An 18,186-nucleotide genomic window follows, 5' to 3' on the forward strand; every position below is an offset into this window, starting at 1 on the left:
GGAAGAAGGGAGGGGGGCTGCTGTGCTCAGCCCGGGGGTGGCCAAATCCGGGTGTCATCCAGGAGTCCCAGCAACTAGTGCTCGGATAGACAAGCCCTCTGACTTTTCCAAGCAGGTGATGTCTCAGAGGTCGTTTTTCCCACGTACTGTAGAGCACCTCACCGCCACGGCAGCCTCTCAGGCTCCGTGTAGCCCTTCCGCGGCTTCCCCGGGCGGCAGACCTCGATATCTAATTGCCTTCTGGTTCCCCATGGTGTGTTCTCGGCATTTTAAGCTATGTCCAAGGCCCAGCTCGTTAGCCGTCCTCACAGACCAGTTTCTTTTCCTTGGCTTTTATTTTATATATATATATATATATATATATATATATATATATACACACACACACATATACATATATGTATACATATACATATATATTTATATATATATACACATACATATATATTTATATATGTATGTGTATATATATTTATTTACATATATATGTATATATTTATATATAAATATATATTTATTTATATTTATATATAAATATTATATATATTATATATTTATAAATATATATAGAAATATATATTTATATATACATATATATGTATATGTATTTATTTACATATATATAAATTTCTTTTTTTATAAAAATTTTTATTTATTTTCATTTATATATTTATTCATAAATTATTTATATAAATTTATTTGTATATATTTATATAAATTTATTTGTATATATGAATTTATTTATATGTTTATTTATATTTTATTTATATTATATGTATATTTATATCTATATTTATATGCATATTTATATGTATATTATTTGTATATATGAATTTACTTATTTATTAATTTATTTACATCCAAATTAGGAGTAGATTCCTGAATGCCCCTTACCCATGTAGCCCACCCCTGCCTCCCACAACCCCTCCAGCGACCCTCTGTTTCTTCTCTATATTTAAGAGTCTTTTATGTTTTGTCCTCCTGCCTGTTTTTATATTATTTTTGCTTCCCTTCCCTTATGTTCATCTGCTTTGTATCTTGAACGCCTCATATGAGTGAAGTCATATGATATTTGTCTTTCTCTGACTAATTTCACTTAGCGTAATACCCTCTAGATCCATCCATGAAGTTGCAAATGGCAAGATTTCATTCTTTTTTGATTGCCGAGTAATACTCCAGTGTATATATATACCACATCTTCTTTATCCATTCATCAGTTGATGGAAATTTGGGCTCTTTCCATACTTTGGCTATTGTCGATAGTGCTGCTATAAACATGGGGATGCATGTGTCCCTTCAAAGCAGCACACCTGTATCCCTTGGATAAATGCCTAGTGGAGCAATTTCTGGGTCATAGGGTAGTTCCATATTTAATTTTTTGAGGAACTGCCATACTGTTTTCCAGAGTGGCCACACCAGTTTGCATTCCCACCAGCCGTGCAAAACAGACCCTCTTTCTTCGTGTCCTCGCCATCATCTGTTGTTGCCTGAGTGGTTAATGCTAGCCATTCCAACAGGTATGAGGTGGCATCTCATTGTGGTTTTGATTTGTATTCCTTGATGGTGAGCGATATGGAGCAGTTTTGCATGTGTTGGTTGGCTATGTGGATGTCTTCTTTGGAGAAGTGTCCATTCATATCTTTTGCCCATTTCTTCACTGGATTCGTTTTTTGGGTGTTGAGTTTGTTAAGTTCTTTATAGATTTTGGACACTAACCCTTTATCTGATATGTCATTTGCAAATATCTTCTCCCATTCTGTCGGTTGCCTTCTGGTTTTGCAGATTGTTTCCTTTGCTGTGCAGAAGCCTTTTATTTTAATGAGGTCCCAATAGTTCATTTTTGCTTTTGTTTCCCTTGCCTCCAGAGACATGTTGAGTAAGAAGTTGCTGTGGCCAAGGTCAAAGAGGTTTTTGCCTAATTTCTCCTCGAGGATTTTGATGGCTTTCTGTCTTACATTTAGGTCTTTCAACCATTTTGAGTTTATTTTTGTGTAGGGTGTAAGAAAGTGGTCCAGGTTCATTTTTCTGCATGTTGCTGTTCAGTGTTCCCAGCACCACTTGCCAAAGAGACTGTCTTTATTCCATTGGATCCTCTTTCCTGCTTTGTCAAGGATTAGTTGGCCATACATTTGTGGGTCTATTTCTGGGTTCTCTATTCTGTTCCATCGATCTGAGTGTCTTTGTGCCAGTACCATACTGTCTCGGTGATTACAGCTTTGTAATACAGCTTGAAGTCTAGGATTGTGATGTCTCCACCTTTGGTTTTCTTTTTCAAGATTGCTTTGGCTATTCAGGGTCTTTTCTGGTTCCATACAAATTATAGGATTGTTTGTTCCAGCTCTGTGAAGAATGCTGGTGTTATTTTGATAGGGATTGCTATTTTATACATATTTTAAAAGTTCATTTACTTATTTTGAGAGAGACAGAGACAGAGACAGAGACAGAGAGCGCAAGCAGGGGAGGGGCAGAGAGAGAATCCCAAGCAGGCTCTGCACTCAGTCCCAATCCCAAGAGTCAGACACTTAACCAACTGAGCCACCCAGGAGCCCCTCTTCCTCAGCTCTTAGTTTTGGTTGCCTGGTTATCACCATTCTTTACTCAGGCCAAAAACTAGAGGTTACACCTGTCTTTCTGGATGCTTTTCTATTGATTAGACTTCCCATCCAATTGATCCCCAGCCCCGTCACCATCTCCCTGAAATGCTTCGCCACCCCTTGTCTTCCCCTCTACCTCTCTTCCCACTCACCTGGTCTGCTGCAGTGGTCACCCTCCTAAAACACAGGCTTGAACTTGTCACTTCCCCTTTACCTCTCCCCACTGCCTGTGCAATAAAGACAACCTAGGGCTCTTCAAAAGATGACCACGGCCTACTTTTCCAGCATTCTCTTTCCCTCGCTCCTCTGAAGTTCCAAACCATGCAGGATTTACTATTTCTTGCACCTGGTACTGTTTTCCTGTTTCTGAGGTTGCTTTTCCTGCCACTTTCTGGCGAACCTGTACTCATCGTTTAAAGCCCATCTCAAATGCTACATCCTCTGTGCATCTATCTTTCCCACACATCTCTTGGGCCAGTGGTTCTCAGAGGGGGAAGGTATGTGTGTTGAGGTACATCACAGTCAGAGAAGCTTGTAACATTGCATGTGTCTTTGAGAACCACTGCCCCTGTTGGCCTTGGGTTTCTCCTTTATTCGCCCTTCTCTTCAAGCATTAAAAACCTCTAGTACCAGGGTACCTGAGTGGCTTGGTCGGTTAAACGGGTTGAACGTCCTACTTCGGCTGGGGCCATGATCTCATGGTCCACAAGTTCGAGCCCTGCGAGGGACTCTGTGCTGACAGCTCAGAGCCTAGAGCCTGCTTCACATTCTGTCTCTCTCTCTCTCTCTCTGCCCCCTCCCCTGTTCACACTGTCTGTCTCTCTCTTTCTCAAAAATAAATACAAAATTTAAAAAAAATCTAGTACCTGTTGGTCCACACTGGTGGACTGTGCACTTCTTGAGAGTAAAGCCTAGGTGTTCTACAGCTATAGCACATAGTAGTTGCTCACTGAATGCATTTGTATTCTATTCAATGGACATTCCAGACACACTTCATTAGGATCTTATAGGGCAAAATGTCACGCTTTTTTAGTTTTCTCTCACTAATGCTAATTATTATGAATTTGCATACAAGGTTGGGAGGCTAAAACAGCAAAAATATCAGGACCGGCGTTTATAAAGCTGACTTTAGACAAAACCCAAAATGAGAGATCGCACTTGGGTTTTCTCACCAGGCCCCACTCTTGTCCTAATTGTCTAATTGTCTAATTGTCTAATTTCGTTCCTTCCTTCACTCCATCGCCCCCCCCCTCCCCCCGCCGCCAATCTGTATTCTTCCTTTCCTTCACTTACTCTCAACTTTTCATGCTTCTGTTCCCCCTTCTGTGCCCTTCTTGGGTATCTCATAAGGACCCTTCCAAACACTCTCCAGTACTTATTGGGCATCCACTGAGTGGCATACACTGTTCTGGGCCAAAGTAACCAAGTTGAGCAGAGTCGGCCAAGACACTTCAGAGTCAGAAACTTCCCCACGCCCGCTTTTATTGACAAATTGAGGGACATTTAGTGTGCAAAAGGGAAAATAAACAAAAAGCGCATTCATTCGTGTTCCAAGCAGCAGGAAAGCGTTCCCAGTTTCCACCCTTTCTTAAGCCAAAAGGAGTACTCCTAAGAGGAGATCCGGGCAAGATGGAGACTTCTTTTAAAGCTAGATTTCTCCAATTGCGACACATGAATTACCTAGTCGAGGCAAAGGACAGGCCTCGCAAGGGACCAGGCGGGAGATGTGCTCCATGTGGGCGACCGAATCATCCCATCATCCCATCGTCCCCTTCATTCTATTTTCTTTGTAAATGAACTGCCGCTTTTCCTTTAGGTGAGGCTCCAGAAACCCAGAAGGGCTGACCCAGAGGCGAGCGCAGACCCGGCGAAGACCCGCCGGCCAGGAGACACTATGCAGAGATCTGCTGGACTGGAGCTCCGAAGAGGCAGAGGAGACGGCGACCGGTGGACGGGACACTGGCGGACACCGGAGCAGGCGGCGCGCCGGGCGGCAGCCAGCGCCGCCCAAGACCCAGGCCTCCAGCGCCAGGAGAAGGAGCCTGGGGTGGAAGCCTGGGTGGGACCGGGGGGAGGGCGGGCCTCCGGAGCAGAGGGCGTGATGGGCAGTCGGTGTCCTCCAATCGCGTCCTGGCGAGGGAGCGGGGCCGGCCAATGAGCGGACGGCTGGGGCCGGCGTGGGGGCCAGGAGCGGGGAGCGCGGCGTGGAGGTGCCAGCGGGCGCGGGCGCGGGCGCGACGAGGCTGGAACCCCTGTGGCGAGCCGAGCCGAGCGCAGCGGGGACGGGGACCCAGGGCCGCGGCGGCGGCGGCGGCGGCGGCGGGAGGACGATGGCAGTGCCCGCCGGGGCCGAGGCAGTGATTGCAGCCCCAGCCCGCAGGCGCTGGCTGTGGTCGGTGCTGGCGGCGGCGCTCGGGCTGTGTGAGTGATGCCGGGGCCGGGCCGGGGCGGCGGGGGCCTCGCGGGGCTGGCGCCCTTCCCTCGCGGCCGCCGCGGGCCCTGCGCGCCGGGCGCCGAGATGGGGAGGGGGCGCGGCCTGCGCGCTCCGGGGCCGGGGGAGCGCGGAGCCTTCCTTCCTCCCGATCCCTGCGCGTGCGGGAGGAGGGGCGAGCTCCCCACCTTGCTCCTTCCTGGGGTTGGGGGGACTGTCGGGACCGCGGGCCGGCGGGGTCTCCTGCCCTCCCCGCCTGGGGACCCGGGGTCGCCCGGGCCCGCCTGGGATTCCGGTTCGGGAGCCCGGGGTTCGGGCGCTCTCCACCTATGCGAGGTGGCGGAAGGTGGTAGGGCTTTCATTTGCAAGGCCTTTGTTGGGTTGTTTCCCCGCTTTAAGCGAATGTTTGGTTTTTACCTTGTAAGTTCCATTTCGGGTGCTCCCCGATCCATTTTTTAAGGCTCGTGATGGAAGAGCCCCGGGGTCTCGTGCGTCTCGTGTGGCTTGCAGAGCACCCACCGAGGGGACATTTAGATTACCTCTGCTTCGGAAGCAGAGACTGGGAACATCACTGGAATACTGGAATGAGCTGGCTTAAAAGAATTTGGTCAAATACGTAATAACTCCAGGCATAGTCACCGCAGTTTGTCAAGACACATTAAAAAGCCCGTTTTTCCTTTTCCCTTTTTTTTTTTTTTAAATGACCCTTTTTTCTTGCTTAATTTCATGGGTCAACTTAAGGTAAACCCCAGGCTCGATTTATGGCATTGGGTGAGTTGTTTTATGGACATCTGAAGTGTTGGCCATAGGACTTTTTTGTGCTGTTGTTCAAGCGGCGTACTTGCTGCCTCAGAATGTGGTTAAGTAATGGTTATAGAGAGGGCCAACTCCTGGGAAACCACGTAGACTTTTTCGTTTCTTTTGTTCCTCAAATACCAGTTGCATCACAGTGTCTGAATACAAGTTTACTCAGTAATTTCTTCCCTGGAAAAGTCTTCGGTGTAATCTTCCGAACCAGGAAAACTTACCATTTAGCCACTGATCCCAACATGGTGAAGTATGAACCTAGAAGTCTCACCCTCCTTGAAAATGTACTTCGTATGCATAAGACAGTCCATTCCCTGTAAATATCTCTAGTGAGGGGGAAAAAAAAAAGGTTAAAAGTGTGTGTGTGTGGGGGGGGGGTTGTTGGTGATGATGACAGTATTTGTCTTTTAAGTAAAGGCAGGAAGTAGCCTAAAACTAAGGTTGGTCAGAAAGCTCGGGTGCTTCAGACAGAATAATTAGGCACGAGAGGTCAGACATTGTACTGAGGACGTCAGGATGATCTTAATTAGACTGAAGATACTAAAAGAAGCAGAACTGAAAACCTGAGTATTCATGGATATTAATATGAACAGATCATCAGAATGAGAGCTACATTTATCTCGGATGTACCCAGCTCTTCCGTAATGAAAGGTGCACACTGACGTATGAGTGTCAGCAGCTAAGGTGAGCTTAATTTTAGAAAACGGTTGAATGCTGCTTCTTGCCAAATCGTCTTTTTCTGGTCATGGGCGGTGTACGTAACAGTTCGTTTTTATAGAAAACCTTCCTGAATTTGATGCAGATACATAGTTACCCAGCAAACCTTTTAAGTACCAAGCACCAAAAGTATTCTAGAAGGACGGTCCCTGACTTCACATCATTTCCAGTTCAGTGGGAGAAACAGAGTGTGATAGTTAATACAAGAAGTCCTTGGATAACGGTGTGCTGTGAGAGCCCCTAGGTAGAGCCATCATCTCAGACTGGAGGGCAGGCCACCAGAGGAAAGGGGTGCTTAAGCTGAGTAGGCACTGGGCGAGGAAACCGCATATACAGAGTCCTGAATGGACCCGTTGGTCGGTCCGTGTGGTGAGAGGTAGGAGTGTGGCTGGGAAAGAGATGGGGGCAGTCAAGGCAGGAATGCCAGCCAGAGGCATTAACTCACAGAGGACCTTGCTTGCCATTTGTAAGGTGGATCTTTATCCTGAGGACTGTGGAGGCTGGTGAAGCCTTTCTTTCTCTGTGGAGACGTGCAGGATGGGTCGGAGTGGTCTGAGACGGAGGAGATCAGAGGGCTATTCTAATACTCCAGAGAGGGGGGCGTGAATGAAAGCAGTGGGATATGAAGAGAGGACACGCTCTTGAGCACTAGCTAGAGAGTAAATTTGATAGGGCTTGCAAATTGATGTGCCGTCGGCTTGAAAGAGGAGGGTAAGGTGATCCTAAGGTTTGGGGCTTGGGAAGCTGAGCCTATTTTTGGCAGGTGGGGCTTCTCACAGGTCAAGAATGTGGATGAGGGAATAGCGTATGAGGAAGATGGTGATGAAGTTACTTTGGGGTATGTTGAGCTTTACACGCGGCTGAGACATCCTAATAGAAGTGGGCAGAAGACGGTTGGGATGGATGGTGCTGGAGAGATGAGGAGAAAGCTCTGGTCGGAAGCACCGATTTGGGTGGCATCACAGAAGAGAGTAAAAGCTTGCATGGTTTGGATGAGGTCACCGTGGAAGAGTGTGTTGAAGGAAATAGCAGAGGGCCGAGGACGGAGCCCTGGGCTATCGGGAACCTGGGAGGGAGGTCTGATGAGGAAATGAAGACCGGGAAGAATGTGGTGTCTTGGAAACCAAGACCGAATGAAGGTTGAAGGAAGAGATAGTGGTTAACAGTGTCAGATGAGGATTGAGTGCATTTGGCAATTGTCGTGTCTCTGATCACCTTTACATAGGAAGGACACACACAGGGTCTGAAGAAGGAAGCTCCGTGATTGGCACCACCCGTTTCAGTAAATGGCTTTCATCTAATTGCCCAACCCAGAAGGCTGGGACCCACCCTCGATTCCGCCCTGCCCCTCATCAAGCCCCGCATCCGGTTCTGCCATCGCCCAAATGCGTTTGGAATTCACCCCCTTTTTTTTCTTGTCAACGAACCGTCCACTTTTAGCATTTTAGGCAGAGTCACCCAGCTGGTCTCCCCCATTTCCCCATCTTGCCTCTTTTTAATCCATTCTTCGCCCAACTGCAGGAATGATTTTTAGAAAAATGTAATCAGATCGTCTTACTTTCTTGCTTACAGTCCTTAAAGGCTTCCCCTGACATTCTCAGTGACTCACCAGCTTCTCCCCATGGCCTGCGGTGCTTTGTGTGAGATCTGGTTACTGCCTCTCTGACTTCAGCTTGTGTCACTCACCCCCTGGCTCACTCTGTTCAAGCCACACTGCCATCTTGTTCTCTTTGACACTCATCCCCCTCTCAGGTCCTGTGCATTTGCCGTTCTGGCTCCCTGGCATACCGTTTCCCCAGGACTGCCCAGAGCGGTCTCCTTTTCGTCAGTGAGGGCATAAATGTCACTTTTTCAGGGGCACCTGGGTGCCTCAGTTGGTTAAGTGACCGACTTTTGATTTCAGCTCAGGTGGTGATCTCATGGTTCGTGAGTTCAAGCCCTGCCTTGGGCTCTGTGCTGACAGCACAGAGCCTGCTGGGATTCTCGGGTCCCCTCTGTCTCCGCAGCTCTCCTGCTCGCATGCACCCACGTGTGCTTTCTCTCTCAGAAATAAATACACATTTCTTTCTAAATGTCTTTTTTTCAGAGAGGGCTTTCTCTAACCACCCTGCCCAGGGGAGTTCCCTGTTATCATTTCCTGGTCCTTTGTTTATTTCTTTTTTTGTAATTTCTAACTATTTGGTTTTTCTTCTTTCCTCTCTGAGAATCCAGGACAGAGATAGCGTTGGCCTTGTTTATATAAATATCCCCAGTGCTTAGCACAGTGGATAGGATAGATGCTAATGGTTGTTGAAGGGCAGTGAGGCATATGTATGTCTCAATAACAGTTTGTTAGTAGTTTGTAATCTGTAGTTAGGATTTAGCCTGGCGCATAGCGGGTATCCAGTGTTTCTTGAAACAAGGACTATTGGGGCGCCTGGGTGGCTCAGTCGGTGAAGCGTCCGACTTCGGCTCAGGTCACGATCTCGCGGTCCACGAGTTCGAGCCCCGTCGGGCTCTGTGCTGACAGCTCAGAGCCTGGAGCCTGCTTCGGATTCTGTGTCTCCCTCTCTCTGGGCTGATGGCTCAGAGCCTGGAGCCTGTTTCCGATTCTGTGTCTCCCTCTCTCTCTGCCCCTCCCCCGTTCATGCTCTGTCTCTCTCTGTCTCAAAAATAAATAAATAAACGTTAAAAAAATTTTTTTTAAAGAAAAAAAAAAAAAAAGAAACAATTTTTTCCCCAAGTGTGATTTCATGTATCATCTGGTTATTTTCACTCTTTAAGTATGTGTGCGATAAATTAACATTCTCCAACTACTTTATTTCTTTTAGTTTCCTTATTTATTTATAAGTTTATTTATTTATTTTGAGCGAGACAGAGAGAGTGTACGAGGGAGGGGCAGAGAGAGAGGGAGAATCTCAAGCGGGCTCCGTGCTGTCAGCTTAGAGCCTGACGCGGGGCTCAGACCTACAAACTGTGAGATCACGACCTCAGCCAAAATTAAGAATAAGAATCGGACACTCAACTGACTGCCCCTTAAGGTTTATTTATTTAACTAATCTCCACACCTAATGTGGGGCCTGAACTCATGATCCTGAGATAGAGAGTCACGTGCTCTTCTGACTGAGTCAGACAGGCGCCCTCTTCAACGACTTTAAACATCATAGTTCTGGAATTACTAGTTATTACATATTTAAATTATTTGATCATGTTCGTTGTAGCCCTTAAGTGTTTTGTCAATAGGACTTTTCTATTACTTGACGCTTGTTGCCAAGATTTAGACTTGAGACACTACCTCTGCAGTTGAAACGCCACGGAGCTCAGTACTAATTCGGTCAGCCTTTTGCTGATTTGCCCGTCAGGATACTAAAACTTCGTCTTAAAAAAAAATTCTCCCACTTGTTTTTACTCTAACTCTAGCATAGCCACTAGGCTCAGATACTGCCAAAAGAAGAAATAAAAACAAGTCCTCTGTGAAAGATCTAAGTGAAAAGTACATGAAGCGAAGTTTGTGTTTTCACCAAGTCTTTATGCACTAAATAAACACCTCCCGAGTGCCGGGCGCCCTTTGAATTACTGTGGATACGGCAGGGAGACTGGATCCTCCACAGGATGGATATGCTTCAATCATGAATAATAAAGGACAGCTTATGAGGCGCCTGGGTGGCTCAGTCGGTTGAGCGTCCGACTTCGGCTCAGGTCACGATCCGCGGTCCGTGAGTTCGAGCCCCGCGTCGGGCTCTGGGCTGACAGCTCAGAGCCTGGAGCCTGCTTCGGATTCTGTGCCTCCCTCTCTCTCTGCCCCACCCCCGCTCATGCTCTGTCTCTCTCTGTCAAAAATAAATAAACATTAAAAAAAAATAAAGGACAGATTAAAAATTCACGACAGTCACCACTTTTAAGAAAATGTGATTCACCTATTATGCAAATTCACAGAATTAAAAAAAAAACCCATAGAGCACTCTTTGTATTACAAAATAGGTATTTGTTTCAACTCACAAAGGACACATGAGATTTCGTTGGTGGTTGATCTTTCCTACTGAGTTTTTAGAATGCGATTTGATTGGGAAAGACTCGATCTACGTGGTTTTTCAGAAATATTGCTGCATCTGGAAAATGCTGGCCTACCTGTTAAATATTTCTCACATTCCTTTCTATTCCCACTGAGGCTGATTCATGTGATTCCACGATCACATTTTTCCTGGATGATTAGAATCTTCTACGGGCCCCCAAAGCCGGTGTTTTTATTTAAGTTGTATCTTTTATCTGAGAATTTGAATTCTCCGTGTAAAACGCGCCTCTCACGTGTACCTAAACCTTGTGAAGATTTTAATCTTGCTCTCTCCAACCAGTGGCATAATTTGAAAAGCGAGAATAAAGGGTTTGCTCTGACAGAATTTTTATGGATTCGTTTGGTCTTTAGGTCCCATCGAAGGGAATTTAATTATTAGAAAAACTAGAAGGTCTCGAGTATCGTACGGCTCTGGGTCGTGGTCCCTGCGGCTGAGGAGATACGAAGTCTTCGTGTATCTTGAGTGATTTTCCTTTCTTCCTTTTCCACTCTTATTTTGCCAAGTGCTTGACATTAGCAATGCCCTAGAGTCCAGACCACAGTCCTTGGGACTTTGACTGCCACAAGAAGGCAGAGATCAGTTGGCTTTGGGCCCATTCCTAGTGCCTAAATTGAGAAATTTAATGGTCTCTTGGGACCTATATATCTTTGCCCTTAAACCTCTTTATTCATTATCTTTTTGAATGCATGTGGCTGCTGTGATTTTTATTCACTTATAATTTTCTCTTGGTCCCATTAAGCCTTTATCAAGAAAAGGATGATTTCATTAATAAATTGTTCGGTAATCTATTTATTTCTTTTTCTTCCAAACTCAGGGGTCTCTTTGGAAATCGTGATACTTTGCAGTACCTCTGATTGACTGGGCATGTAGTTGGAATGTGGTTGGCCCTTGAAGAACACTGGGGTTAGGGACGCTGACCACCTCCCCCCCCCCCCCCCCCCCCCCCCCCCCCCCCCCGGTCGAAAATTCAGTTACAACGTTGCTTCCTGAAAACTTAACTGCTAATGGCCTACTGGCGACTCGCATTGTTCAAGGGCTCAACTGTAGTTTTCTAGCAACTGATATACTGTACCCAGACCTTAGTTGTAATTAATTGGGTTTAGAAATGTACTATGTCTTTACCTAGCCTAAGTTATTTATTATTGTAGATAACTGCCACACAGGTTGAAATCCACAACTTGAGCGCAGTTAGTATCATGCTGTAACCAACTGAACAAACTTTGATGAATTTGCAGTGAACATTGTTCATGCTAGGACTCTGACGTTCTACTTTGGGATCTGGGGAATTTATTCTGTGCAATTGAAAGACATTTTTGGGGGTGCCTGGGTGGCTCAGTCAGGTAAGCATCTGACTTTGGCCCAGGTCATGATCTTACGGTTCGTGGGTTCAAGCCCCGTGTCAGGCTCTGTGCTGACAGTGTGGAGCCTGCCTGGGATTCTCTCTCTCTCTCCCCCCCCCTCTCTCTGCCCCTCCCCTACTTGCATGCTTGTTCTCTTGTTCACTGTCTGTCTCTCAAATAAATAAGCTTTTAAAAAAAATAAAAAATTATTTTTAAGATGCCTTTATCAAAATTAAGAAATGTGTTATTCTTTTGTCTTCAGTCGTGAAGGAACACAGTGTGGAGTTATGTCGCTTTAACATAATCTTATGCTTTTTCCAGACAGCACTTGAAAAAAATGAAGGTGCTATATTGAGCTTCACTGAGAACTTTATGAGTCTGCACCAGACCGTGTCTTATAGTGAGTTACTCTCCGGTCACGTTCAGGTTGTATTTGTTATATAGCCTTCTTCTACCTAGGTGATAGGTAAAAGACTCAGTTTCCTAAGAGAAAAATGTGTTAAAATGCAAATATTTGAAATCTCCTAAACGGCTAAGAAGGGCACAGAGAAGGTGAGTAGTTAGGGAGAAATTTTGGATTGATTGATATTATATCTGTCTGTATAGATACAGGTTCTGTGTGTGCGTGTGTGTGCGTGTGTGTGTGTGTGTTCTACCGTCTATAGTTCCTGTTTCTTAGCCCTTAGAAATTTGGATTTAGAACTAGCTTCCTGTTGTCTTTTGCTCTGCCTTTAGTGACAGAGTGCTTACTGTGTGCCAAGCCTTTGCTAAGCAATTTACGTGCATTGTCTCATCAACTCATCACAATTCTGTGATAATTATTATTTTTATGAATTTTATAGATGGGGAAACGAAGAATCAGATAGGTTGTGTAACTTGCCCAAGGCTACACAAAGCTAGCATATGATGGAGTTGGAGCTCAAAGCATATATTTTTGCAACTTCTCTGCTGTATTATAGAATTTCTCTTGCGAAGTCTCCGAACATTTTTTAGGAGGCTTTTGGCATATCTGAAATGTTTACAGAGCGTCTTTACTCTGTCCCAGGGTGTCCACCAATTTCCTTCTCTTTGTGGTAATGTTTGTGTGAGACTCTCCAAGCCTCCGTACTGCTGATTCTGCTCTGGAGACACAGAGCCTCCGTGTTGAAGCCCTCCTTACGAACAGCGTGGAGTCTGTTCCACCCAATGCTCTGACTACTCCTCAGGGATTTTTAAAGATTTATTTGTTTTATTTTTGAGAGAGAGAGAGAGAAGGAATGCGGGAGAGACAGAAAATCCCAAGCAGCCTCTGCACTGTCAGCACAGAGCCGGATGCAGGGCTCGAACTCATGAACCGCAAGATCGCGACCTGAGCTGAAATCAAGAGTCAGATGCTTACCCCGACAGACACCCAGGCGCCCCTACTCCTCAGGGATTTTTAATCTTGGGTGGTTTTCGTAGGTTCTTCTCCCTCTTACGCAGATCCTTCTGGCTAGGACACAGCCGGAATCTAGTCAACCAAGTGTCTGACTCCATGCTGGGCTCAGAAAGGTCCCTTGCCCCTCGTCAGGAGGCTCTACATGTGGACCAGGCCACTGAGCCTTTGCCTCTCTGCTTGGGCTGAGTTCTTCTGGAGGCTGTGCTGACCTTTCTGCAGTTAGACCAGTGGCAGGCTTACCCTGCAGGACGTCCACACAGGCCCAGGGTGTTTGCAGCAGAGGCTCCTCGCCGGTGCCTTTCTTTGGCCCCTGCACCCCTGCGCCCCATTGGCCGAGGCCCTGTGGCCCTGTGGCCCTGCCGTCTGCCTCTAGAGGAGGTCCAGCCCTGAACTTGTGGGGACTTGGTCTTCATCAGCTTTCCACTGTTAGGAACTTAATTTTTTTCCCTGGTGCCTGGCAGTGTAGAAGAACCCTGGTGAGAGTCGCTGAATCGTACATCGTGGAGACGGTAGAGAAAGTCTTGACAGTAAGTGGAGGCGACACCGATTGCGATCAGGCTGTCATACGTGTGCTTCAGAAACAGAACACGCAGTTTCTGTTTCTCCCTTCAGAGCGTAGCTTCGCAGCCTCTTATCAGCACTTTAAAATCTCCAGATCTCTGGAAGCGAAACGTTTTTTCTAAGCTTGACACAAACTCTTTTTGGTTGCAGAATTTGACCGGTACTAATGAGAGCCTGTTTTTAGGCACGATCCCACTCGGTGTGACTGATACGTGTTTCACTGCAGAAATACTGATGTGTTTGGTTACGGGATGCTGCCCGGGGCCCTGCCGGGGCTGGGAGATGATATATAGTGTAGGCATTGTATTAATTTTTTTAAAACCTGAAAAATTCTCCATCTGAAACACATCTGGCCCCGGGGGTTTTCGGTAAGAGGTTGTGGGCCCGTACAGTATTTTATCTCTGAAATTTTCTCTTACTCTTGTAAATACCAAGAGCAACAGAACACGTTTTTAGTTCTTTAAGTATTTTGGTACATAGAGCTAGTGGTTTGCCACTTAAACACCTTCATTCAGATACCTTTTTTTAATTTATGCTAGCTTGGACCTGGCCTCCCCTTTATCGAGGTGTTCTGGGTCTGTAAACGGGCTCAAGGTTGGAATTGATCGAGGACGTGTGACTTTATGTTTTTATGACTCAAGAGTTTAATTCACTTGACCTACAACTTTTCTGCTTATAAAGATCAAGTAAGGGGGGGGCGCCTGGGGGGCTCGGTCGGTTAAGCGTCCGACTCTTGATTTTGGCCCAGGTTATGATCTCGCGGTTCGTGGGTTCGAGCCCTGCGTCGAACCGTGGGATTCTTTCTCCCTCTCTCTCTCTCCTCCTCTTCCTCTCTCTGCCCCTTCCCCCGCCTCTCTCTCAAGAGAAATCAAGACAAACCATTAAAAAAAAAGTCTTTACATGTCAAGTAAGAATTGAGGAGGCTGCCCGTCTATATCTCTTCTAGGAACACCACGATCATCCAGCTAATGCTGCAGGTCTGTGCAAGGCTGGCTGTTCTGATTCTGCCCTCACTCCACAGTGTTGAGGTACCCAGACCCACCTCTGCCACTTGGCCCCTGCCACTCCAGGAAGCACTTCCTTCCGTCGCCTTTAGGAGGCACTGTTCCCACCGAAGGGCTGGCTTACAAAGTAATCACAGAGCTTTTCAGGGATGCCGGGGCTCCTCCCAGAAATTCATTTCTCACCATCATGGGGAAAGGTGTGTCTGCTGGACCCCCCCCCGCCCCGGGAGAGTGGGGGGGGGTGAGTAGGTCTCAAATGACAAATCCACTCTAACGTTCCAGTCTACCTAAGCCTTTGAATCCCTTCCTCTCTATTAACCCGAGACAGGCCTGGCACTTCTCATGTTCATTTGCTGTGGCCGCTTGTGATCCACGTTTCGGCCAAGGAACCAACTATTAGAGCTCTTTGTGACTCTCTGAGCTGCAACACGAAATGCAGAACCTCTGTTGAGCGCGCCCATATCGATAAATTTGGCCTGATGCACTTTTGTTTCTTTTATCGTTCTCCCACACGCAGTCCCTGGATCTCTGTCTGTATAAATGAGAAAAACCCAGTAGTTCTTTTGGAGTGTAGCGGGTCTCCTCGTGGGTCATGCTCTGTACCGCCGGGGGCCTTCTGTGACTTGAGTCTGGTTCTAAATCTGGAAGCACAGAGGAGTGGTGGGTGTGGGTCCCGAGGAGAGTCGGTGTCTTTCAGGGCAGCTGCCTCCGAGAGGCCATCACCGTTTTCTCAGGTTAGTCTGCTCAGGCAGGTGTCTTCTACTGAGAGAAGACGCGTCAGTGTTTAGGGGTTCAGTGTCTCCACCTTATCAGGGTCTTCCCACAGCGTCCCCGGTTTTCAGGGTTCTAGTCCTTTCTGGTCAGTGCTCTCACCTTAATAGATGCCCTGTGAGGTTAGGAGTTCTGTTTGCTTTGTAGTTCAGCGCCTCTCAGGATGAGATTCTGGGCTTGGTGTCCTCAGTCTCGGCTCTGTGGCTAAAGCAGATAAGGGTCTCTTTCAGGATAGAGAAATTTTCTGATCATTTGTTCAGAAATTCAACTGGGAATTCGGACCCCCTCTTTCCCACCTTATCTAGTGACCTTAGGAACAATCAGCTGATATCATTGTATTCATTAGTTTGATGAATGTTCAAAGGTATTATATACTTGGTGACCCAGAACCTTGCCTTTATAAGTGTTTGATTAGTAGGATATCCAATGGTGATGTTTACATATCTCTTTGACCATATCGTGCCATGGACTATCGGTGCTCTCTTTACCTACTGGAAATTGAGTCATTTGTGTCTTTAAATCTAATCACATTAGAAAGCCAATTCCAGACACCCCAGGATCAGATTCAGAAAACTGGGCCTTGAGATTCTGTTAGTCTAGAACCATTCTCTGTACCCAAATCTGTATTCGTGTTTGAGAAACAGAACCATAAGGATGGATGGATGGATGGATAGATAGATGGGTAGGTAGATAGATAATTTTAAGGAAATGACTCACACAGTTACGTAAGCTTAGTAATCCTAAAATCTACGGGATAGGCCAGCAGGGTAGAGATTCAGGGAACTAGTATAGTTTGAGTCTAAGGGCAGTCTACTGGTAGTATTCTTTTTCAGGGGTGGTTAATCTTTTGTTCTTTTACAGCTGAACGGACGAAGCCCCCCTACACCGTGAAGGATAATCTACTTTACTCAAAGTCTGCCAGTTTCAGTGTTTCAAAAAACAACCTCATAGGAACACCCAGGTTAACCTTTGGCCAAAGGTTATTGGTCCATCAGCCAAGATGATACAAAAAAGTAACCACCACACCAGGAATGAATTATGCAAGATAGGCCGTAGGTGGAAATCTCAAATCGTTGATGTGGCCGGGTTGCGAACAGTTCTGTTCTTTGCTCTATTTCAGTACTTCCTGTCCACATCTCATGTCATGATGTCTGACCTCCTCTCACCCACGCGACACTTTGATAAAGGCCACCTGATAGCGCCAAACCCAATGACCTGTTCCAGGCCTTTTCGTTTGCTTTCTTTGATGATCTGATGTAACTTCCTCTGATCTAACTTCGCTCTGATCTAACTTCCTCTGTCTTTGAGGCGTCGCTTCTGCTTCTCATTGCTCTTCCGTTCGCCCCAAGCCTTTGCCTCCCTCTGGTGCCCTGCCGTTGATTTTCCTTCGGTTCTGCTCTCAGCCCTCTGGTAGTCTCACCACGTGCTCGTCTTCGGTGACCTTCTCCTTTCGTTCTTTCTGTCACAGCCCATATTCGGTAGATACAGGCATTCCGTAAGGATTCGTTAGGGACACGGTGACTCCCAAATGTGTCTTCATCACCCTGAACTGCAGACTCTTGCGCCTGGTCCACATACTTTCCGCAGAGCATCCAGAGGCACCCCGACCCTGCATATTGAAAACTCAACTCCACGTATGTCTCCTTTCCCACACTGCACCTCCACTCCACCCCCCCCCCCCCCGCCGCATTCTTCTCACTTCCCCGCTGTCCCATTTGCTTTTCCCTCAGTCGCCCAAGACAAAAGCTTGAGCAGCATCTTAGAATCCTCCCTTTCCCTCCCCCACCTCCGTGAATGTAATCAGAGTCTTGCCAGTGTTTTCCTTCTATTTCTGAATCCATTTCTACCTTTCCAGTGTGCTGGGACAAGTCCCAGTCGTTTTAAGCCCAGGTTACCACGAGAGCCTCCTCACGGGTCTCCCCTCCGCGACATGCTCCCCCTCTGGTCTTCCCTCCCAGCTGTTGCCAGAGGGGTTTTTCATGGGCGGATGCAGTCAGGCCACTCCTGTGCTAAGACCCTTCATCCCTGTTATCTCTGGGATGAGCTCAGGTCCTGAACTTGATTCCTACGTCCTGCCCTCATCTGCCCTCATCGCCCGCCATTCTCTTCCTTGCACTCCACTGATGGTTGGCAACGTTTCTGCCCGATACTCATTTTGCCTTCTTGATTTTGTGTATGATATATTCAGTCTCCCTCTTGATTGCCCTTCTCTGTATCTGTTTACCCGGCTGACTCCTATGTAGCCTTTCCATCTCAAGTGCAATGTCATCTGGCAGATATCCCCAGGTAAGGCCAAGCACCCTGCCTCTAAGCTTCCTTTCTATTGCTTTATATAAGATCATCTTTTTACAAGATAGCTTCTCCAAATGCAGAAACTGTGTCTTATTCACCTCTGGGTCTCTAACATTTAGCACAATACCTAGACCATGGGAAGCATTTAGTAGATATTAGGCGAACCATTAAACTGAACCCCAGGTGGGAACTGTAAACCT

The 18,186-nt window shown here is 46.6% G+C and overlaps 1 protein-coding gene across 1 annotated transcript in view; it reads left to right on the forward strand.

Moving 5' to 3' along the window:
* Nucleotides 1-4,488: 4,488 nt before the first annotated feature.
* Nucleotides 4,489-18,186, forward strand: part of MPZL1 (myelin protein zero like 1) — a 66,732-nt gene continuing 53,034 nt past the window's right edge. The window contains exons 1-2 of the mRNA XM_043569100.1: nucleotides 4,489-4,653; nucleotides 4,733-5,015. Of these exons, the coding sequence (XP_043425035.1) occupies nucleotides 4,489-4,653; nucleotides 4,733-5,015 (448 nt within the window). The remainder of the gene's footprint in view (nucleotides 4,654-4,732; nucleotides 5,016-18,186) is intronic.

Source organism: Prionailurus bengalensis, chromosome E4 (genome assembly GCF_016509475.1).
Source record: "Prionailurus bengalensis isolate Pbe53 chromosome E4, Fcat_Pben_1.1_paternal_pri, whole genome shotgun sequence".
Lineage (NCBI taxonomy): Eukaryota > Metazoa > Chordata > Mammalia > Carnivora > Felidae > Prionailurus > Prionailurus bengalensis.